The sequence below is a fragment of the Enhydra lutris genome, unplaced genomic scaffold (assembly GCF_002288905.1).
Source record: "Enhydra lutris kenyoni isolate GAN:26980312 unplaced genomic scaffold, ASM228890v2 scaffoldscaffold1, whole genome shotgun sequence".
Lineage (NCBI taxonomy): Eukaryota > Metazoa > Chordata > Mammalia > Carnivora > Mustelidae > Enhydra > Enhydra lutris.
Window position 1 is genome coordinate 43,029,075 of NW_019154085.1, and position 23,732 is coordinate 43,052,806.

General features: G+C 48.0%; 1 protein-coding gene across 2 annotated transcripts in view; it reads left to right on the plus strand.

Annotated features, from left to right (window-relative positions):
• Positions 1-23,732, plus strand: part of LOC111157513 (ArfGAP with GTPase domain, ankyrin repeat and PH domain 1) — a 556,692-nt gene that overhangs the window by 353,710 nt on the left and 179,250 nt on the right. Inside the window, exon 12 of one of the 2 annotated variants that reach the window (XM_022519024.1) lies at positions 7,359-7,517. The exons of the other annotated variant lie outside the window; for it this stretch is intronic. Coding sequence (XP_022374732.1) covers positions 7,359-7,517 — 159 coding nt within the window. The remainder of the gene's footprint in view (positions 1-7,358; positions 7,518-23,732) is intronic. 2 annotated transcript variants of the gene reach the window in all.

Genomic DNA, 23,732 nt, shown 5'->3' on the forward strand with positions numbered 1-23,732 from the left:
TCAGAACAAGGAGAAATCCAAACAAAATGAGCTATTTCTGCATTTTAGGAAATAGGTGGGAACTGGTCCCAGGACTGTAGTCCTGAGTGTGGCCACACTGTTGTAGGTAGTAGCAAACACGTCCACTGTGACCGCCGGGTCTGGGCTCCAACATTCTCTCCTCTCTGGTTAGCACATATGGGCGTATATCCCAGCGAAGAGGTGCACCGCGATTCCCATCTCAGTAGTGGACGTGTTGAGTGCACTCTAACAAAACAAGCGTCAGTTTATAACAATGCAGAATCCCGGACGCCTATGTCTTTAAGATACTGAATGTGTCCTTGGAAAAAATCCTCTTAGCCTCAAGTCCTGGATGCCAAAAAGGAGGGCAGATTTCCAATGCAAATAGTGCAGCGAACGGCCCTGCTCATAGGCACTTAAATCATCCGTATCTCACTTTTTATGGTAGTGTTGTGAATTATATTTCTTTTTGGGTTTATAATTGGAGGACGAACAGATGGCAAAGGCCTATTTTGAAGTGGTGTGGCCATTACAGTAGCCTCGGTCGCCCTGCTCCGATTCCAGCAAACTGGCCTTCTTGCTCATGCTCAGCGGGCCTGTGCTTCGGAGGTTTGTAAGGCGGCCTCACACCCCAGACTCCTCTCACACTGGAGGCCAGGTAGGAATGAGAATCGACCCCCAAAACCGATCTATTTCTCAGTTTGAGGCCTCCGAGGGTCAGGGAAAGCTCCTATCAATCCTATGCTGTAATTACGATTTGTTTTTAAAAAGGTATAAAATCCCACGGTAGATACCAATGTCTGCGTTGTACTGGGGCCCTTGTAGACCCCTCTCTGCGTCATGCTCCCCTCACGCAAGGCACAGGAAACTTTGGGGTCTCTAACCTACTGGCAAGCACTGCTGCTCTTTTACAAGCAACTTTACTAGTAATTCAAATGCCAAATATTCCTTTTCCACTTTAAGCCTTTGAGAAGGCCAAGCTGTGTTTGTGAAGATGAACTAAAACGGAAAGTGCAGTGAACAAAATTTTGTATTTTACAAGAAATAATTGTTGATGAACCTTTATTTGAATGCTATGAAAAGCCTTATTTCAGAGTATATTTTTAAAAATCAGAGCAAGCTATTTTTTATGTAATAAGCCTATAGCTTAAAAGAGGCATTCTGTCTTTGATGGCATTTAGTGGATGAAAACAGTCGTGTTCAATAGAAAACCAGCATCTTTTTCATGCTCGTTTGAGATCAGTTCAGGCAACATACTGATATTCATTCAGATATAAATGCAATAGTCACTTTGAAATGCAAATTGTTTTAAGAAAAATAGCATATGGTGGAGGTAAGTACCTTTTCAAATCAACTCTTACACTTTAGGGATATAAGTAAAGCTAAAATTATTCTTTGGGAAGAATCTGGCGCTTTTGACACATGGAAGCTGGGCTAATCAGGGCGGCCCATAAGCACACACATATCCATATCAAGGAGATGGCGCTGGGACTCCATGGATTAGCATGGTAATGTAGCTGCCCCCTGCTAATCAAGGCCAGCAGCCAGCTGATCCGGAGATGGTGTGTTGGAGGAAGCACTCTGTCTGAGTTCAGAACGGGCCAGGTAGTCGATTGTGTATATCCCGATATTTGGGGAAAAGATACTGAGACAAACAACAAATAGGTCTTTTCATGACTCCCTTGCTGTGGAAGCAGTAACTCCTACTGTGAAGGGCTGAGCCCCTCTTTGAGACTTCATATTGGTACCCCCGTCTCCTCTCCCCCACCCCCAACTCTGTCTCTCACACTTGCTGACCTGACCTCTGTATCCACAGACTCTTCAGGTGACCCATTTTTTAGCTTTTTTGGGGGGGGTGAGATACGTTATATCAATAGAACACACACAGAGAAAGTGCAAAATCCTGGTAGCTAAGTGTGCAGGTGGCCCATCCTTAGATTGGGGAGCAGCAAGTGGCTGCCAGCCCCCGCCTGTCCCCGCTGTCCATATACACATGCGCCTAAGGGTGGTTGCTATCCCATCGCTCACTCCTAGGACCAGTTGCTTATGGATGGTGAACCGTTGGGTGGGGTCACAGCCATTGGTGCTTGGGTTGGTCTTCTCCACACATCCTATCTGTGAAGTTCGTCCTGTCGTGGCCATGTCAGCATCTGTCCTTCCTGCTTGTGGTGTTCCACCGTATGGACATACCATGGGGCGCCTATGGTGGGGAGATGTCCACCTTTGCTGGTTCAGGGCTGTTCCAAAGAACACCACTGCGAGCATTCTTGTACAGGATTTCTGGCACAAGTGTTAGGCACTTGTGTGACTAACATCGGACTGAGTGTGTGACTTCCATCAGACTGAGAGGTAAAAAGGAAAACAGGAATCTGGGGAGAGAGGCTCGTATTGGACATCAGGTGAGTCAGAAGAGAGTTTGGGTAGTCCCGGGATTGCGTGAGATCCCTCTTTCCACACTTTTCTGGAGGGGGGTGGTCTCCGTTTCCAAAATCTAAAATAAATCTGCAGCATTCCGTAAAGTCTCTCCCACACCCTTCCAGGGGCTGTTCTTCCTGCCCCTCAGACCTTCCTATGACTCCTGTATTCCTTGGCCTTCTGTTTTGGGCACACATGGGCTTGTCCAGTCAGATAGACCTGAATGTCATATCTTGGTTCTCAGCCACACGAATGAAATTCTGCAGCAAGATGGATGTGTGTTCGGATAAGTACCTGCTGGAGCCATTCAGTCTGACTGCCCAGAGAGGCCCCTCTGCCTGGGCACAGCCGCTCAGAGCTGTTCCCCATTTGAGGCTGACCCCGACTACGTTGAGAATAGTGTCCAGGTCCCCCCGTGTATCTCTATGGTCTTGGTCTTCCATGCTTGACTGCCAGGAATAGATCAGCTGTGGGCTTCTTTCACAGATGAGAACCCCAGATCCTCAGCCTTAATTAATAATATGTTAATGTGAAGTGAATTACCATTCACTTGAAGATGTAGGCCTAGAGAACTTAGGAAATAAAGTGAGTTTAAGCTTAGCACCTCTCTTACTTGCTTTAGAGGTATTTTCAGAAGTGGTGAGAAGATTGCAGTGTAGTCACACGTCGGGCAGACTCTCCTGGGTGTGCATGCGTACAGTCTAGAAGCAGGGGCTGGTGTTGCTTGACTGGTGCCAATTCGTGACATTTTTTTCAGAAATACAAATGAAATTATGCATTAGCCTTTTTTGGATAGGGTGTGTGTGTGTGTGTGTAAAAATAAGCATCAGAAATTGACATAAAATACCATAATTAGATCTGTAGAGTGATTTAAGATAATTCATGAAACATTTGGGGGTAGCTGGTTTCTTTGACTAATGGTTTCACTCAGAGCAAGTCGAAATGCCTCAGAGGGTAACCACTGGCCCAGGACTGCTCCCGCGGGGAGTGAGATGCTCCAGGGGCCACAGCGAGCCACTGAGACTACTTCCATGGGGCCATGGAGCACTGGTTTGCATCAAAGTTAAAACCTGTGTCTTAATGTGTTTACCTTTAAAGGCAAGGGCATGTCTGTGTTGATCCCCAAGCTATATATTTATAGCAAAAACAGGATTTTTAGCCCTTCATGATTTTTTTCTTACATCGTAGTTAGTTGATCTTTTATTGTTTGGTATTTAGAAAAATTTTAACTGATATTTAAAATTGAGTATATACGAGAGATTTGCTCTCTTGGGAGAAAATCAGAAACGTTTTACTTCTGAAACAAGATTGTTCTTCAGCCAATTTTTGAAAGATTTTGTGACTCGCGGTTAGCAAAGATGAGGACTGGGCAGGCAGGTGTGTTTTCTGGCTGCAGCACTGGCCATTTGGAGAGCACAGGCACAAGCCCACTGCGGCCAGATGCTCTTCATTTTTTCAAATAATGCCAGAAACCACAGATTTTTAGATCTCTCCCAGATTCTGCCTTAAAAAATAAATCATTGTGTACTCAGGAAAAATCATCTATGAGCTCAACCCAGACTCCAGGCCGCAAGTCTTACCCACATTCATGTGGCCAGAACTCGGTCACGTAGTGTATCTTGAGTCCACAGTGGGGGGTTTGGTGTGATTGCGAGAAGGAGAGCCTCACACACTGTAGGGCCCTGAGGTTGGGCTTCCTGAAGAGCTCTGCCCACCTGCTTTGGGTCTTGCGCTGAGTCGGCAGTCACACACCAGGAGCACACAGTCTTGCCGGAAGGTTCTTCACAGGTCCCAGTGGGGTTCCTTGAGGATCCCCTCAGGAGCCAAACCCCAGAGCTGCTCCCCAGCAGCTTTATACATTGAACGTGCTATGCTTGAAAGTTCTCTTGACAAACAGCTGGAAGCTTGAGGACCCGGGGACCCGCTTCAGACACGTGGCCAGCTCCATCACATGGGTTTCCTACAGTGTGTACATTTCAAGGAACCTACTCTTCTTCCACAGTGGCTATTTGGCCTGGACATGAAGAGTTTTTTGACCTAAGACGATCTCTTTGTCGGATACCCCCGTTAGGACACTGCACGTGTTCCTGTCCAAGTTCAGACCAAGTGGGCTGCACTGTGTGCGAGTGGATACCCTAGGGCTTCTGCTGTGTGCAGTCAGGGACAGGTGCACTTGGGAAACTCTGCCTTTCAAGGGAAGTATGTCAGGAGGTTTTTAGGCTGGTTGTTGTCTGGGAGCCACTCCCCGGAAGGGAAGCCACACTGCGGGCTTAAGTGTCGTCCTGGCATCATTGGCTCGAAGACAGACAGTGAAGGTGTTTGGGTACTTGTGAGCCTTGACCTTGTGTGCCTCAGGCTGGTGTAAGAAGAGGTTTTGTGGACAGAGTGCACGCTTGATCATGGCTTGTCACTGGTGTGATTGGGCCACACAGAGAGGAAAGAATCATCTCCTCAACGTTTTTGCCAAATGGCAGGTATGCCCACAGGCAGTTAGGCTTTGGGGCAGGGGGTTGCTGGCTCAGTGGTGAGTCACATCTTGTGTGGATCTTCTCTTGGTCCTCTCTGTCCTCTTTCCAGCTTTTTCTTGGCCCTACCATAAAAGTATTAGCAGTGTCCTCGGGCCCCTATCTGCCGAGAATTCATGTGATGAAAGTAGAAATGGTTTTGAGGTCTTAGGGTGGGTGGGGTTTGTCCTGAACGTGGTTCTGAGTGTAGGTGTGCGAGATGAGGATCCTCCCAGGGAAGAGCAGGCCCAGGGTCTGCAGGTGTGGGCACCGGGGCTGGTGGAAGTGGCACAGACATCAGTGGGGCAAGGGGAGGGGTGCCCCAGCAAGTCTCAGGGACAGCCAGCCCCAGGTGACCGCCCATCTCATCCCTCTCTCATATCTGCTCCCCACTGTTGAGCCCAACAGGAAGCCAGTGGTTGCAGCCTAAATGGGTACCCTCCTAGGAGAGCAGGGCAGAGGAAGGGGATGGTGGGAAGGTGGCCAGCAGACACCTATATGGACATTGGCTGCAGGGGGAGACCCATACTGCGCTGCCCAATGGGAGCACCTCGTCCGCCCCCCGAGATGGTGCCCTGCTGTGGGTCTGAGCCCCGAAGGAGCACGTGGTCTGTCCCTGATTGCCACCCCCACTGACCGTGAGCTGCTCCTCTGTGTCTGAGCTGCCAGATGCCCAGCCCTTCTCCCCAATCTGCTATGGGGATTGGCCCCCGAGTGGGTGCAGGAATCCTAGCCAGCAGCATCAGTCACGATGTGTGCTTACAGGATTGGAGGACCTGAGTGGGCCCAAAAATCAGCACCTCCGTGGTAGGGGGGAAATGGCTAAACTGGCTCGGACCCTGCAGCCAGACGGGGAGCCAAGAGCGGGCCCCTGACCTGCAGTCCTGCGCGCTGCCTGAGGGCACCTTTGACAGCAGGCGTCTGAGGTGGCAAAGAGCTCCAGTTGTCGGTATCGTGTTCATAGTGATTTCTGGGTATCTGAGCTTCAGCAGGTGCCCCCAGGATGTCGTGTGCACCCACGTTTCCGGAGGAGCATCTGAAACAGCAGGTGTTAGGGCAGGGCCTGGGGGTCTGCATTCCTCACGAGCTCCTGGCCGAGCACTGATCTGAGAGCCGCACTCAGGAGGGTCTGGGTCCACCCATGCTCCAGGTCCTGAGGTGTTGCTTTCAGCTTTTTTCTGGAAGTGGGTAGAGCTGCCTGGGAATAGTTTTCCTCTGTGACATTCAAAGTGTGCCCGGTTCAGATAACAGCATAAAATCGGTATCTCATTTTAAGGTAGAAATACATTTTTTGAAGCATCTCATCTCTGTGGACCACTTGTTTGTTGCATGGCTCAAGTAGGCATTTCAGTAGATGATCTTGGGATCACAGTCCAGTCGGTTGTCGGTAGCAGAGCCCCAGTTCCCACATCTTGATGGCTCACCGGGACCACCAGAGTTCTCTGGGAAATGCGCATTCTTTCCAGCCCCAGCCCCAGGCCTTCGGAATCAAAATACAAGTATTTTGAAGCCTCTGTTTTTTAGAAGTTCCATGGGCAGTTCTGGTAATTGGCCAGATTTGGGAACTACAAGCCCGATCTGTGCACTTAAAATCTTGTGCTATGAGAGCCTTCTATTAAAACAATTTGAACTTGATTGGTTCCAAACTAAAATAAGCAGGAAAGTCTAAAACAAAACAAACCTGATCTCTCTGAAGATCTGCATCCAACACATGAATTCACTCACAGACGGTAGGATGGCCGCACTTTAGAGAAAGGCACTGAGTCATGATTTTGAGTTTATAGTTGATAAGACCAGGAGATTACTCGTTCTGATGTTGAGCTCCTGATCACTATCATCCCACACACGATGGGACCATGGGACTGTTCCATCACCACCCCATGTGCTGAATAGTGGCGAAGGCTGTCTTTCCTCCGCTGGGCCTCTTCGGGGTAAGAGTGAGCTAACCTGGGTTAAGAGTGCATGTCCTCCAATGTCTTGTCTAGGAGTTTCGATTCATGTTGACCATAAAGTAGAGCTTCACTGTGAAAGTTGGCTGCCATTTGTGGTCATTTTCCCTTCCATCAATATGTGGACACAGTGGGGGCTCCTGTAAGGTTCGTCTTGCTGGGACTGAGGCTTTCCCCAAAAGTGGGTCTTCCATCTTCACCTCCACCCCACCTAGAGATGGTGTTGCGTCGGCGTCTTTTTGTTTAGGACTGTGTTGCGTGGTTAGGTTCCTTGGCAGTGCGCCAGCAGGCTCCCTAGGATCTGTTCCACCCTTGTTTTCCTCTTGAATATTGTTCTGTAGGATGCATCCATCTTTCACGTAGGCAGGACGCCAGCTGCTCTCGGTACCGAGGTCCACCACGCGCAACCACGTGGACATCTCAACTGACTCGTGCTGGCTTCTGGGGTCTGCAGTCCGAGGTGGTGTTCACCTGACTTGTTTATTCCTAGGGAATGTCACTAGTGCATCTGGGTCTCAGATGGCCAGCGGCATCAGCCTGGGCTCCTTCGGCAGCCGGCCGGACGGCATGCAGCAGCGCTCCTACTCTGTCTCCAGTGCCGACCAGTGGAGTGAGGCTACGGTCATTGCAAACTCAGCCATCAGCAGTGGTAAGAGAGGGCGCAGCCCCCCGGACCCGCGCCCCCCTCACAGTCCTCGGTGTGAGCCAGGGGCCGGATGTGGCTCCCTGGCCATCCGCGCTCACTCTGGGTGTAGGCCCTATGGGGCAGCTTCGTGAGCCGGGTGTGTGTCACCTTTCATCTGCAGAGCATTTGGTCCTTGACAAAGGTTTCACTCACATCCTTCCATGTGGTCCTATCAGGGAGGAGCAGATTGCCTGCCAGGTTTGGGAAGCGAGGCTGCACACACATGGTCCCGTGACAAGGAGGCGAGAAATAATCATAGCCAGTATCTCAGTCACACTTCCCCGTGAGACCCCACACCCATACTTCGAGGAGCACTGCTCATGTTCCATTGTCGGACGTGGGGTGTGTTTGCTTTTTTCATCAAAGGAAAACACAGAATTCATTCTCCTTATTAGTTTTCCAAAATTCCTGATGCACCTTCTAAATTTGGAGAGTTCCCTGTCACCTTTTTTTTTTTTTGATGAGTGTGGGCAGCCTTTCGGGAGATGGGTGTGGACGTCAGAATCCACCCTGGTGTCTGGGCGGAATCATGACTGATGTGCTATCCAGGCCGCCTGGCTTTGCAGCCACGCGCTTTGCCTGTGGCGTTCTGTCTACAGCCCGCTCACCGGTATTTAATGGAATTCCCACTGTTGTATGTCATCTATCAGACAGGGGTTTAAAGTAATTTTAGCATAATTTGTTCTAATTAAAAGATTTGTTCTAATTAAAAAAACCCCCCCTCCCGCATGGCGGCCACAAGCCTGTCTGGTGCGAAGCATGGGTGTGCTTCCCTCCTTGTGTGGTTTGGGTGTGAACACAGCACCTGGTCCGGGGTGGCCTCTGTCGCCGAGTGTCTGCTGCTGTCATTAGAGTGAGCAAGCAGTTCCCATAATTACTGCATCATCAAGGTGCTCTTTCAGTATCGCTGGCCAGCCACGATTGGCCTGTGGCCGCCTTTCTTCACAGATGTTTCCGGAGCCTGTTGTGCACACTGCCTTGGTCCCTCCTGGTCAAGCGGGGACCTCTTAGAACTTTCCTCCTCCCAGTGCACTGTGGATCTACCACCATGGCCTGAGGAGGGCAACAGCATTGGAGTTCTCCTTATGTGCTATGGGAGTTACATTTGGGAAGAAGGGGGGAACAAAAGAGCAGGTTCTTAAGAAAGACCTCACCCCCAATATTTGCCTCCCCTCTACTCAGAAGGTTTTATAGGGGCGCCTGGGGGACTCAGTGGGTTAAGCGTCTGACTTTTGATCTCATCTTAGGTCTTGATCTCAGGCTCATGAGTGCCAGCCCTGCATTGGGCTCCATGCTGGGGGTGGAGCCTACTTTAAAAAAAAGAATGTTTTCTAGAAAAGGCATGGGAAGTGGCATATTTGTCTAAATCTGTTCTGTGTAAGCCTTCCTGCTGCACACTTATCTCTTTGATGAAGACTTACTAGGTAACTGTCCCCCCACCCCACGTCATAGCTCTTTGCGCCTAGCTAGGCGTGTGTGCCACAGGCACTCCCCAGCACCAAAGCTTGGGACTCTGTTATTTCCAGACCATCAGTTTGGTTGGAAGTGGCATTGCACGGAAAGAGATGGCATTGGTCTCTACACACACATTTATAAAGTTCCTGTAAGAGACGGTGCTCGCCTACATACAAATGGTGTTTTTATATTTACAAAGTGATTTCTCATCTGTTGACATCCTCGAGTGTCCATTCTTCATGTAGCATGCTCGGTAAAACTCGTTAGACTCCCTGACGCCACAGGGCCTGAGCCCCAAACATGACACACGAGGAGCTCCAGTCCCGCCCTTTGTCAGCCCTGTGCCAGGGGACACAGAGAACCTGTGGGAAAGCCTGGGCTGAGATTGTGCAGGTAGTTGAGGGATGGACAGTCCATCAAGGAAAACTGAAAGAGAATCCAACTTGAGCAATGCTTACAGACCCGGATGGGGGGTTTTTTGGTGCCAAACCACAAGAGGAAGTTATTATAAGCATTGAGGCAATTTGGACAAGGGCTCAGGGAGAAGGAAAAAGGGAAATGCAACCACCAGGGAGTGGACGTGACATGAAGGGGCTGTTGGGAGCGTGCAAGGGGAGATGGGTGCAGACTGGACAAGAAGAGGTCAGAATGGCAACATTAATTAGCATCTTAATTTTAAGGCTTAGAGTTGGCATCACTTATATAGCAAAGATCTGGAAAGGCAGCAGAGCACTGCACAGAAGGAGGATTCTTGCAGTTTTCCTCAATCCTTCCTGATTCTTCTATTTTCTGAGGGTTGATGGCATGTCACAACCAACATACAGTTGAAAAGGGAAACAGCCGTGGTAATAATAATGAGAGCTGATATTTATGGAGGTCTTCGTGTGGCTGATCTCATTTGATCTTCAGGGAGTAGACACTGATGTTAGCTCCACTTGGTGGGTAGGGAGATGTGGGACCGTATTGCTTGTCCAAAGTCACCCTCTGGGAGGGGCCGGGATGCAAACCTGAGAACACGTCATAGCTCTTTGCGTGGTGCTTCTTGAGATGTGCTTCCCAGATGAACAGCAGCAGTCACCACCCCTGGAAGTTGGTTACAAGCGCACATTCCTAATCTCTTCCCAGACCCACTGACTCCGAGGCTCAGGGCTGGGCCCCAGCAACCTGTGTGTTAACAAACCCTCCATGGAACGGTGTCGCGTGCTGACGTTTGAGAACCATGGCTCTGGGATCAGGCAGTGCCTGGGAGTTCGCTAGAAATGCAGCCATCCAGGCTCCACCAAGACCCGCCCGGTGGGAGCCTCATTTTACTAGGATCCCTGGGTACTCTGGTCCACCTGGGCATTAAGAAGCCCTGTCCCCACCTGCGGTGAGAGTAACATCCTGGCTTCTTGCTGCTTAGCACCATCCCTGCCTTCCGTGATCCATCAGGTCCCCAGACCCAGAGCAATTTTTAATGAACATCAGGGCATCAGGTCTGACAGGCGACTTCCAAGAAAACGTGTTTATGAATGGATTTCCAGACCTCAACTTGGGCATCAACATTCCCTGCCGTGTTGGAAAATAATCACCAAAGAAACAAACGTAATTAAGAGCTTTCTGTCATACTTTTTTCTTTTCAAGTTGCAGTTGATACAAATCCCACTCTCTTTTTTTTAATCATTTTATTCCCCCCTGCCTGGCCCAGGTATCTGGTTTGGATGTCAGAATCATAAAAGCTTACACAGTGCTAGCAGCAGGGACAGGGGAAGCTAAGCTGCTTTTGAATCCAAATGCCCCTGAATTGGTGAATTTGCCTTCCCATTGTCATACACTTTATTATAAAATGTAATAATAACAACATCAGGACTCAATTTTTCTCTGCCCCCTCGTCCACGACTAAATTAAGACTTTGGCTCCAGAGAACTTTTGAAAGGCTCCCCCTCTCTATGCACAGGTACCCTGAGGGGTTTCTCTCTTTTAAGCAGCTGTGAGCAACTCCTAATTAGATAGATTACTTTGTAGTGTGCAAAACTACCAAACAGGAGGTTCTGGTTAAATTAAGGGGGGAGGAGAAGAAGAATCCATTCTGTGAAATGGAATGCCCCACTGCTTTATGACTATTACTGTTGTAAGGTTTTACATTAAGTACCTGAGGTTTAAAATTAAATGTCTAATATAATTTGGCGTTGCTAACATGAGACCCGCATCTGCCCTTAGAGGAAATCCAGACAGCTCAGTTCGGGGTTTCAAATTGCTGTCTGCTGGCTCTCGAGCAGCACGGAGGATTGGGTCTCTCTTCGGCGAGGCGCCACATGCTGCTCGGCATAATTTTTTAAATGCAGAAACATATTCATCTTCAGCTTCGGCATTGGGAGAGTCTGTTCCCGTAGTACATGAAAAATTAATTTTTTTTCATTTTTCCTCACTCTCCTAAGTGTTTGACAGAAGTAATTTTTGCAGCAAGAGGGAATAAAAACTGGTGGCTGTAAATTCCTGTCCTGCAACCTCTTGTGTAGATTCTTTATGGACCCAGAATTGATCTACATGTCAGACCCTGTTGTGGTTTAAACTGTTTATCACCGTAATGGCAGCAGTGAGCCTGTGAACACCAACTTATAATCCTGGGTGAAAGAAATTGTTGTTTGCAGTCAATGAAGGGGCAGCTTAGCTTTATTGATAGATTCAGGACAATTATCTCTGCAACAACTATTGGCTGAGAGTTTTCGTGAGTCTTATCGGGAGCCTGTGAATTTTTTTTTTTTTTTTTGATTAATCATTTTCTTTATAGGTCGTTTTTTCTAGAAGCCTTAGCCTAGAGTTTGCATTACTGAGGGTGTAGCAGGGGACACCAGGAGGTCGTTTGTACACACTTTCTTGTCATATCTTGCTCTGAGGCTAAATGCATTTTGAGATGCATCACACCTATGCCAGTGGACCCCCCGCATGTGTGTCTGAGTGTGTTCAGGCCAGGCAGGCCAGGCAGGCCTGCCACCCCGTCTCCCACCAGTGCCAGCCTTGGGCCTCAACTGTTGGTGCTGCCACGGCAGCCCTGCCCCCCACGCCTCGGCTGTTAGGTTGTTCTGCCAGCTCTACCCCATCCCCCCACCCCGATTGCTCCATTCCAACAGTTCATCTTTGCTGCCCTGGCTGGCCATCACTGTGAATACTGCATTGCTTTCAGTGATTCTAAAGCATTTCTCTTCGACCCTTCCTCAGCCTGCCTCTACGCCCGGTCAGCAGACAGCCTTGTCATTGTGCACACACTGCACTCAGCTTTCTTCGTGAAAGTGCGGGTGTGTATGCATGTGCGCTTGTGCATCTCCTTCCAACAGTTTAATCCTGCGTCCTCCTGTTGGAATCTACCAAAATCTGCTATTGGACCACTGATCCTGAACCTGAAGCCTTTAAGCTTTTTAAACCTTTAGTTTGAACCGGTTTTTTTTTCCGTGGCTATTTTAATGATAGAGGCTAGACACACACGTTTCAGTCCCACTGGTTGTGTGCCCCACACTTCCCTCTGTCTTTCCCTTCCCAGGGGGCTGGTCCAGGGATGGTCAGAGAGGGTGCTGGGACTGGGTGCCAGGATGTTTACAGTCTGAGTGCTTTTTTCCTCTTCCTGGATAGTATGCTGACAATTTTGGCGTGTTGCCAGCAGGTGGTGGTAGTGTGACACAGCCTCTGACCATGAGGCTTCATTTGTAGGAGGGTTTTTGTGAGGGAGGAAAAGGTGGTTAAGAAAGAAGGTTAAGGTGGGAACTGCCTTTGTAGTCAGTGGCCTCTCTGTGTCCAGAGCTTGACATCTAATGTTCATTTTCTGAGAATCACTGTTGCTATTTGATAACTGAGGTTCAAAAAGGCTGAGAAACCCAAGACTCTTAATAATTAGCCAAAATTCAAACCCAGGTCTTTCTGATGCAGAAGCTTACAGTTTCCCCCTTTGCCATTTTTTTAAAGGGAACGTGAATGCTTAATATTAAAACATTGTATCATGAAAGTTGTTTATCTTTATAAAGCTTGCTTTTAAAGAAAATAACGTTTTCCCTTCTCTGGTTTCTCCTGAACTTTTCCCTTTATCATCAGTTCCTCCCCGATCCTGGCTGGCATTCAAAAACCATTCCCTGGGGTTTGTCATCAACCTTCAGCTCAGCGCAGTGTTAAAGGGCCCGTGGGCTCTCATCTCTCAAAGCTGGACACCCCGTCTCAGCGGTTGAGGTCTGCTCCCCTCATTGGGCTGGTCGGCCTAATTAAAGGGATGACCCCTGTTCCCTCTGTGCTCAGAGCCTGCTTTCCTTTCTCTGCATGTGGCCAAGGAGAAAGCAGAAGCTTCCTGGGGTAACTGGCCACAGGGGGGAAAAGGTGTATTTTTTTTTCTCCTCTCAATCAAAACGCTGTTACTTTGTACTTTATCTCCTTAGTTCCTTCCTGCTAGCTATTTCTAGCAGCAGGAGCTGACCAGAGAAAACATTGCCCCCAATATCAGAACAGGGAGCGGTGGATTTCATGCTTGAAGGCCAGCAGCTCTCATTTTGCCTAGCGGAAGTCTAGAAATCATTTTAAACGGATGGCAGAGAGGGATACTGTTGTCAGTTGCTGTTAATACCTGCCACGAGTCTCTTAGCCCTCTCTGGCCCTCAGTATCTTCTTCTGGATCCCTGGTTCTCAACGAGGGGTAATTTTCCCCCTCTCCCCATGCCCTGGGGATATTTGGCCATGTCTGGAGACATTTGGGGTTGTCACAGCTAAGGGTCAGAGGGGTGTGCTTCTGATTTCTAGTAGCAGAGAAGCTGCTAAATTCAGTGCCACAGGATAGCCCCCCCATCGCAAGAAGTGATCCCACCCAAAAATGTCATTAATACCAAGGTTGACAAACCCTAATCTAGACAAGACAACTTCAGGTCTCTGGTCCTTTCTTCCAGCCATTGGTCCCTCATGAATTAAATAATCCTTCCTGAAGAGATGGAAGCTTGCCCGCCTCCTTTCTGGAGGGAATTCCTGCAGCCAGCCCCAGGAAGTGTCTCGTCCCTTTGACTTTGAGGGACTTTGACTTTGAGACTTTGAGCTTACCCCCAGGCAGAAGCCAGAGGTTGTCACTTCTACTCAGTCTTGCTGCCCTCACCAGCTCTGATGTTCCCTGGCATCCAGCAAACACTTGCTGCTTTCTGGGCATAAGGGCCCCCCAAGATGAGGACCAAGAATGATCCCCACTCAGGTGCCCAGAGCGCAGTGCGGGGGAGGGAAGACCCCAGCAAGCATGGGATGGCCTTGGCTGTTGGCAGTCCTGTGTGCCGCCTGTGTGAGGATGTGTGGACAACATCGCAGGCATCGGGCGCCTGGGTGGCTCAGTGGGTTAAGCCTCTGCCTTCGGCTCAGGTCATGATCTCAGGGTCCTGGGATTGAGGTCCGCATCGGGCTCTCTGCTCAGCGGGGAGCCTGCTTTCTCCTCTCTCTCTATGCCTGCCTCTCTGCCTACTTGTGATCTCTCTCTCTCTGTTTCAAATAAATAAATAAAATCTTAAAAAAAAAAAAAAAATCGCAGGCATCACATTGGTACCCTTCCGATCTAGAGACCACAGAGTGAAACAGAGGGCTGATGGCCCAAATTCAGGTTCAGTGAGCCGACTGTACAGGGCTGCAGTGGGGCGGCCAGCCCTAGACGGTGCTCACTGACATAGCTTTGTCCTGAGAGAATGGGAGGCCTCGGACCACCTTCTGTGCTCACCTCCCCTCAGGTTCTGTTGTGGGGCCCCCTTTCCAGAAACCTACATCAGATAGAGACTGAGAACTGGGAGAATGGGAGCCTCACAAACCTGGCTGCATATCTTGGGCTTTAGGATGCTTTTTAAAAATCCCAGTTCCCGGGGTTGAGGGCTGGCACCACGATTCCTCTGGCCAGGGCTGAACCTGAGCATCAGAATGTTCCCCAGGTGTTTTGAACGTGCATCCAAGGTTGAGATCCACTCTTCAAGGGGGTTATGCATGAACCATGGCTCTGATGAGAAACATGAGCCTTATTCTGTAGATGAGCCTGTTGATCTCGGGGCACTGACTCCACAGTGCGGGAAGGATTGTTGTGACAGTTTTGACACAAATAGCATCAGGTAACCTGACACAGCATACTTCGAAATGATTGGCTCCAACTTTTTCTTCTTGAATCTTCTACTTTCTTATTCACCTGATGACTGTCTTTTACTTTTACCAAGGAAATAGGGGGAGGTGCTCCCTCACTCCCCATGCTGATCCACCCCTGCTGCACCTGCCACAGCCCCGTGCTCAGGCCCATCCCCGCTTTACCTACGGTGCCCACGGCCACTCTGCTTCCTGCTTGCACAAGGGACAAGCTGTCCCTGCCCTTGGCCAGCATCCTCCATTCCACCTCTGTACCCATCAGCTCTCCACGTCCAAATGACTCTGTTCCTAGGTTCATCCTGTCTCCTTCCTGTGTCCCTGGCTCTCCCCAGTCATCAGATCCTGCTTAGGAGCCTGCACACCTGCCCTGACAGCTCTCCTCCTGGTGCTGGCCAGGAGGAGCCCTCAGCAGCTCCCAGGCCTTGGTCCGCTCTCCTTCTGAGCACACCTGCCCAGGACAGCTTTCCATACTCCCTGTCCCCAGTTACTCCCCGGACACTTTCTCTCTGACCTGTCCCAGTTGTCCTCTGTCCCAGCCCTTCTGGAACACTGTTTTCACCCGTGGCCAGACCTTCCCCCCTGCCAACTCCTTGGTTCCCTTCATAATCTCCTTGCTGGAAACTCTTTTCTTGGCTTCCCCCATGACACATTCTCTGTGTTTTCCTGCTGTTTTCTTGACTGTGTCTCAGAATCATCGCCTTCTCTTTCAGACCTCAGATCCTTGATGTTGCTCCAGACATGGTCTTCTCTCCTTACCTTACACCCCCCCATCCCCCGAGTGGTCCTAGCCATCTATCTAGACACGGAGGACACCTGAGTTCTTACACCCCACTGGACCACGCTCTCTTCCATTGAGCACGTATGATCAGCCACCTACTTGAAGGGCTGTTGACCCACTTACACTTAGCATTTCCAAAGGGGACTCCAGACTTCACTCTGCCGTCCACCATCTCCTCCCAGGAGCTCAGGCCACACACAGTTTCTCGTACCCTTACCTCACTGAATCAACTCGTACGGCTGGTTCTTTGCACTCTGCTCCTGAGTGCACACCTGGTTGCCCACCAAGCTGCCTCTCTTGCCCATGGTTCCCACCACAGCTCTGCCTTGTCAGCCCTGTTTCTTCCCCCACCATGTGTTGTTGCTTCCGAGAGGTTGGCCAGACTCATCTTCTAAAAAAAACAAACATGAATCAGCTTGTCACGCCCCCCACATGACACTGCGGTGGCTTCCCCGCTGCACACGGGCTGTGTTCCTGATGTTTTATTTCTGGCTGACAAGGCCCCAGCTGGTCTGGCCCCTGATGTTTCTTTATCCCATGCCCCACCTGCCCCTCCCGTCTCCCTGTCCTTGGCTCCTGCCCGCTGCTCTGCTCAGAGCTGGGTGAGCTTCTGTGTGTCCGAGTCACCCCAGTGGCTCCTCTGTTTCCCCTCCAAGCCTGCCCATACTGCCTTCTCCTCTTGGCTTTCTTGGGACCTAGCTTACACCGTGTGCCTGCCTGTTTGTTTCCCTGCCCCAGCCACTTTCTAGCCAATCACTGTGTGGGATTGTGTGAAGTCATCCCTCCTTGTTTTCTTGTTTGTCTTCCCTTGCAAGAAAGTAACTACACAAGGAGAGAGTCTTCAGAGTCTTACTGTCTCCATCCTTGAGTGCCAGAGGCCACGCCCTGCCCTGCACGCTGTCCCAGTGTCTTCTCCCCAGACTGCTGGTCTCGCTCATGATCCTTGAATGAGCACATGTGGACAGGCACCAGAACACACCAGGAAAGTACACGCCCCATGCGACATGGCGGCATGGTGGGCTGGCTAAGGTCTCTGCCCATCCCATGATAAAATTCATTGAGTTTTTAAGATTTCTCTTCTTAAACAAAATGCTTGGCATGGTGCTCCAAAAACTATTTACTAGCAGAGCTGGTGCCCCTCAGCTAGGACAGAGTATGTTGCCAGGACTTACCATGTGCCAGCAGGGGACATTGACAGCGGGCTATTGGAAGCACGTTGTTCATGTTTTCAGAGTTAGTTACCGGTTAGAGTTTACAACTGAATTTCCTGCCTTTAATTATCTCAACCCTTTCTGGAATCACAAGCAGAGTCAGTGCTAAATTAAGGAGGAATAATCTAGATTAGGTGCACTTCACAGCAATTATTAAATTTTCTATTTAATTTCATGTATTTCACGAATACTTATTGACCACTTACCTTGCTCCGGCTGCTTCCCCTCCCCTGGTGGGAGATCAGGGATCCACACAAAATTCCTGGTCTGTGGAGGGGAAGGGGAAAGAGACGGGGTATCATTGAGTGAACACATTGAAATAGGCTTCGTCAAGTGGTGAGAAGTAGATGGAGGGTAGAGGGTGGCTAAGACATGTTTGTTTGGTTCCGAAATCAGGTCTGGAGTAAATGTGTAAATTATTAAGTATTTTTCCAACAGAAACTGTGAAAGCAAATTATGCATTAGTTCATTCATTCTTTCAGCAAATACACAGCAAGTACTTTACCATGTGGGCCAGTCCCTATTTGTATTTGAAGGTGGCCCCAAGGAAGGCAGATTGATTCATTGGACCTTAAATGCTGGTAAGAACCGGTAGGCTGGAGGACGTGTGTGCACCAGTGCAGAAGGAAGAGTGTGTGCAAAGGCTAAGGCGGTATAAGGCATCATGGAGCACTGTTGAATGACAAAGGGGAAGAGCGGGGTATGAGGCATGGAGGTTGGAAGGAGAGTTCAAGTTCCGTCATGAAGGATAAGAGCAAGAATCCTAGAAGGTTTGGCATTGACCTTGAGCAGCTGGGCGCCCCTGTGGTTTTCAGGAGGAGAGTGATGTAACTTTACAAGCTGCCTGTCTAGCCATCATGGTCCTCATCTCACATATGGAGAGGTTGGGCAGAGGTGTGCTAGGAGAGGGGACACCCAAGTCCAGGCAGGTCACGATTCTCCGGGAAGTCTAGAAGTCACTGCTGGAATTGACACTGAGACTTGCACTTCTCATCCCCTGGGTATTTTTAGTAACATCATTTCACATTGGCCTCAACCCTGTAACAATGTGTTGTTAAAATTATAAAGCTTCCTAAAATATAGAAGTCTAAAATTCTGTGAAATTATTTAGTGTTTTAATATTTTTGTTTATTGGTCCCTGCAGTTTTAGTTGCTAACTTTCAATTTTAGAGTTTTTGTTTTGTTTTGTTTTTAAAGATAGAATCATTTACTACCCCAGTATCCAATCATCTATAGATAGAGCAGTATAAAAAGATTAGTCAAATATATATGCTGTTACTCCAAATAGAAAACTTTCAGTGATCTTTTGTTTGCCACATTAAAACATCTGATTTTCTAACACTGTATATTTTTAAGCAGTCTGGGACTGTTTTTCATGGCTTTTTATCACCCTTGAGCCAGGAAAATATTCATTTTGTATTTCTATGTTTTGCTCAGGTTCTCATCCTGTGAATCAGGTAGTTTAAGAAATGTCAGTGATACTGTCTTCCTGGTGACTTTGTTCATTATTAGAATAAAACTTGATCAGATCTTTTTCAGTGTCTTCCATGTTCCCTGCTATAGAATGTATAAGGACATGCAAAAATGGAAAGACCTAAAGGGCTTAAAACATTTTAGGTACCAAGAAGAAAAAAAGGAGTGGAAGTAAGAGTGGAGAAGGAGTGATTATAAAAATATAAGTAATTGTGAGTTGTTTGGAAGGAGATGGATCAGGTATATAGAGTGGATGGATGGATGGACAGACGGACGGACAGATGGACGGATGGACTGGTGGGCAGATGGGTGGGTGGATGGATGAGATAGGTAGACAGGGTGATGATAGATAGATAGAGGGATAGAGAGATAGATAGAGGCTAGATTGAGTGGAAGGGTGGAAGGATGAGATGAGTAGGCAGTAAGTAGGGAGATAGATGGTAGATAGGTAGATGATAGATACAGTTGGCCGCTGTGTAGTGGTTGATCAGTGCCATCCTCAAACCCTCTGTATTTCTACCTTTAGGTTTTGTATATTGCTGTGGTTTTCATTCTTAAACTTCTTTCAATGAATATATATCTTTTGTTACATCTTTGCTTTATTATCTGACAGAAAAGATTATTAACAGAAAGTGATATTAATATTAATTATACAATGATACTAAAAATTTTATATCGTGAGGAAACAGATGGTTATTTTAAATGACCTAAAATTTTATTCTTTTATATGAAAAAACATTTTAAACATACGTAGTTATAAATGCTATTTTAATTGCTACATTATTTCTGCAGTGGGGTTTTTAAAATCTTACTACAGTTGCAGGGAAATGTTTCTATGTTTATTGCAGAGTTTCTTAAAGTGTATCTTATTTACAGGAAAATAATTGTAATTGCATTTGAGATCCAGTGTGGGGGCAGACATCGTCAATGAACGTGGCATGCGGTTACCCCACCCCGGCTTGCCATCTGGCGTGGTTCGGGAGTTCTCCTCTCATGTGCTGGCTGGTCTACAGCCTGTGGTTGAGCCCACAGCCTTGTCAGTTTTCAGATGGGCCCTCCCTTTCTCACAGTGTTTATAGATAAGTAGTCCCCAGCTGGACTCATAATCAAATCTCGAGTCGTAACTGAGATAAGCATTACTACTTTAGAAGTATTTTCTGTGTATAGTGTAATGAGAAACAGAATTACCTAATGTACTTCAAAACGTCGAGCTTGTTTTTCCAAGATCAGAAACTCAGCTTTCAACCAGCTGTTGACTCTCATTTCATATCCAGCTTTGCATTGGTGTGATAAGTCAACTAAGCATCTCTGCTCCCCAAAACCAGCCCACAGAAATCTCATAACTGCTTTCCTTTGACATCAAAATGTCCAGGAAATCCAGTGTCCAGAAACACTACCTCAGCACCTCAGCATCTCCACGCAAGATGCCTTTATGGTGGGGGTGCAGAGGGAAATTGAAGTCTGGGGGCACGTCAGCCCCAATCAATCAGAAGACAGTGGCAGCGCCCACCAGACACGCGGGTCAGGCCCCCAGATGAGATTTGTACGGCAACAGCATCCATCCAGAGCACGCTTTCTAGAAAAATCATCATCGTATGATACCATCTACAGAAGTCAAGGTGTAGGTCATTACCTGAGCCAGCACCTGGTTTTTACACACGGCTCTCTTCTGGGGGCACGGGCAAGCTGTAATCCACAGTGTTAGCAATCAGATCACATTAATACCAGTTCCTGAACAAGTAATTGTTTTAAAAAAGAAATTATCTCATACGCTAGTCCTTTTTTCCCTTAAAATTGTGTTACCAATAGTCTGTTTCTTATTTAAAAGATTCTTTGATTTCTGGATAAATGGTTACTAGATGCACTAGTATGAAAGCACTACCAATAAATGGTTGTGACATCTGTCCTGTGGCTAGAACACGGTGTCACGCTGGTGTCAGTTAAGCACCTGTCACCCCATTCTGGGAAGCCTGCTGCCTTCCCTCTGGCACGTGGCTAACTACCACATCCCTTCATTCTGGCAAGTGGCTAACTACTATTTCCCTTTGTTAATTTTTACAATAATAACTGTATTTTTCCTTCAATATAAAACATCATAGTTGAGAAAAATTGAAAAGGCAGAGAAGCTTTTTGCTTTAAAAACAAACTCCCCACAGTAAGTTTTCAGTTTGAGGGTATACACCCTTCTAGTTGTGTCTGTGTTCTTCTTTATTTGCAAAGTTGGATTATATTATAAGTGACTTTAGCTGTAAATACGTTAACTTTCCATTCTGTCTAAGAACAGTTCATAAATTTGAAACAACCTCTATGACCAATAGTGAGGGACTGGATAAAGAAATCATGGTAAACCCCTGCAAGGAGACACTGCACGGCCATGAAAAGGTCACTCTCTCTGGACAGACATTCCTAGGTGTCCTTGTCCTATGGAGGTGGTTGAGCCTTGCTCTCGTGCAGTTCACCCCAGCTGTACCTTTCATGTCCCAGCAGAGACCATTTTATCCATGAGGCCCTGGTGACCCCTACCTAAAAGTGCCCCCACTCCTCTTCTCTGCCTTACTTTCTCTGTACCCCTAATCACCTTTGTGATTTCTTCCTTTACTGCTTAATTTGTTATCTTCCACCACCAGAAGTGAGGAGAAGGACTCTGCCAAGTTCACAGGTCTGTTTCCCATGCCTCGAACAGGGTCTGCCGCCTCAGTCAGTATCCACCCAGTGAACTTCCACTCAGGTTTTATGTAATGGAATGAACAGCCAAATGTTATTATTTGCCATGTGGTTGTCCTGGATTGGGTGATTTTTTTATATTGCTCATTAAATTTACTGTACAGCTCTGTGAGGTCGTATTGTTATCCCCCTTTTTAAATGAGAAAACACAGTCTTAGAGAGTTTGAATAATTTTCCCAGGGTCACACAGCTGGGAGGGGTCATGTGTGATGCAGGTGTGACGCACAGGTGGAAACCTGAGCTGTGGGTGGGGCCAGGCCGACTGCGTACCCACCCGTGTGCCCACCTGCATGCATGTGTAAAAACCCAGCTGGATGGAAAGAGTACAGACATCTCCAAGATCGTAAATGTTTTTCCCTTTTCTCTTTTCATCCTTCAGCAATAAATACATACTATTTATGGAAAAATGTGTTAAATAATATTATTTCAATTAGGAATTCTATAGTTAGAACACACAAAGTAGGAGGTAAACATTTGCAAATCTTTCTACTTGTCAGTAGGTATAGTCAGTTCGAAACCATAATTTATCCAAAAACCAAGAGCAGTGAGTCTTTCTTTGTGGTAATAGAAAGTGGTCCTTGCCTGGCTATGGAGGGCAGAAGAGCTGGAGGTAGGCATTTGGGGCCCCTGGGTGGCAGCTGTGGGAGAGCCAAGACACCTGCATCCTTGCCCCCATCATGCCCCTTGCCGCACAGTGAAGAAAATTAGAGATAGAGAAAGACCCAACCAAATGCAGAGCAACTGGTCCAATCCTGGTGACGCTCTACAGAGCCTGCCCTGTCCCCTGGAGGGCAGACGTAGTTCCAGCAGTAAGCTGAATTGTTCGCAAACATGGATTGGCTTCAGGAGGAATGTGCCTCAGCCTCAAGTTTAATTATATTGAGGAAATTACAGGGTTTCATAGTCCGTGAATGTCCTTGTCTGCCTGGACAGAGGGCAAGGCTCTGAATCCTGCTCTTGCTGGCCCCATCCTGTCTCGGCCAGAAAGCACGCCTTGAACAAGTAGGCCTGTTCTGAGAAGTACCAGATGTGAAGTCAGATAGAATCAGACTCCGACTTCTGTGTGTGATCTCACTTTTCAAATTTCTTCCTGCAAATGTGTACTGAAGTTGGATTTGTAAGAATCGTAGCTATAACACTTCACAAAGGGCCATGCTTTCCCAGAGGAGCTAGAAAATACTGTGAGAGTCCTAATTACGCCTCATCTCAGCCTCTTCTGCATGCTGTCTCCATGTCATCATTTTGTTCTCTTTCTTCACAATTGAGCAGCTCCGCTTAAATCCCCCACATAGCCAAGCTATCTAGACTTGTTACTTTGAGCATGCCTAGTGAATTCCATTTTTGTGCCCATTTTGCATGAAGCTTGTAAGTGCATGCTCTCTTCACTAATACCAGCATCTCCTTTTTTCTGTTTCCCTCTCAGTCTCATAAAATAAGAGCAAAATCTCTGTGGTCACCCTAGCTGCACGCACAGCCCCAGCCAGGCTATCCCTCCAGGCCTGTGGGGTATCCTTGTCCTTCAGGTAGTCACGCCTCCAAAGGTCAGGGTCTCAGCCGAATGACAAGGTGTGCTGGATAGAGGGAGACCATTTCCCCTGTGAAGAAGTGCCCCTGGATCTAGAATGAGCAAACGAACTCGAATTTCAAAGGAGAAAATACATAGACCCATTCTTCCTTTTCTATGGCCAGAACCAGGGAGTCAGAGAGGCACCAGAAGTAGCAATGGGGCCACTCCTGAGAGCCCTTGGCCACTGTGAATGGAGAGGGGAGTGTTTACTGATAAAAGCCAGTCAGGGCCGGAGTTTGAGACTGTGGAAGTGGGGCAGATGCTGGGGTCTGCATACATGTGGATTGAGAGACCCTTTCCATTTCATGCCCAGACAACCTGGAAGTCCCCACTTCCTGGGGCCACTCAGAGTCTCCTGAAGCCTGTGAGCCATAGAATCTCAAAGATTAGAGACAGCTGGTCCCGGCCACTGCTGGAAGGCGGGCTGTGCCAGGGTGTGTGGGCAGGGGCAACTGGCAAGAGCGTATTCAGAAGAAAATTGTGGATCACCTGGAACCTTCTGTAGAAGTGGGGGGAGAATAGGAAAAAAAAAATGTATTCCTCAGGAAAGGGGCGGGCAGAGCCTTGGAGGCAAGGAGGAGGCCCACATCCTGGTTGGGGAGGCTGGTGGGTAGTTGTTTCTTTTAACCTCACCCCAGGGGATAAAAGGCAGCAGTAGGGAAGAATGGGAATGAGCGATTCTTTGATGAATAGCAGGCGGCAGATTCCACTTCTCTAGCTGGGGCTGCTGCACCCTCCACTGACCCTTCCATCGGCCACAGGGGGCTGGCCTTCTGCTTAAGGAAAAAGAGAAAAATGTCAGTTATTATGTTTGGGAATACAATCTTATCTTTCATTTTATTTTACAGCAATTTCCCCAAAGA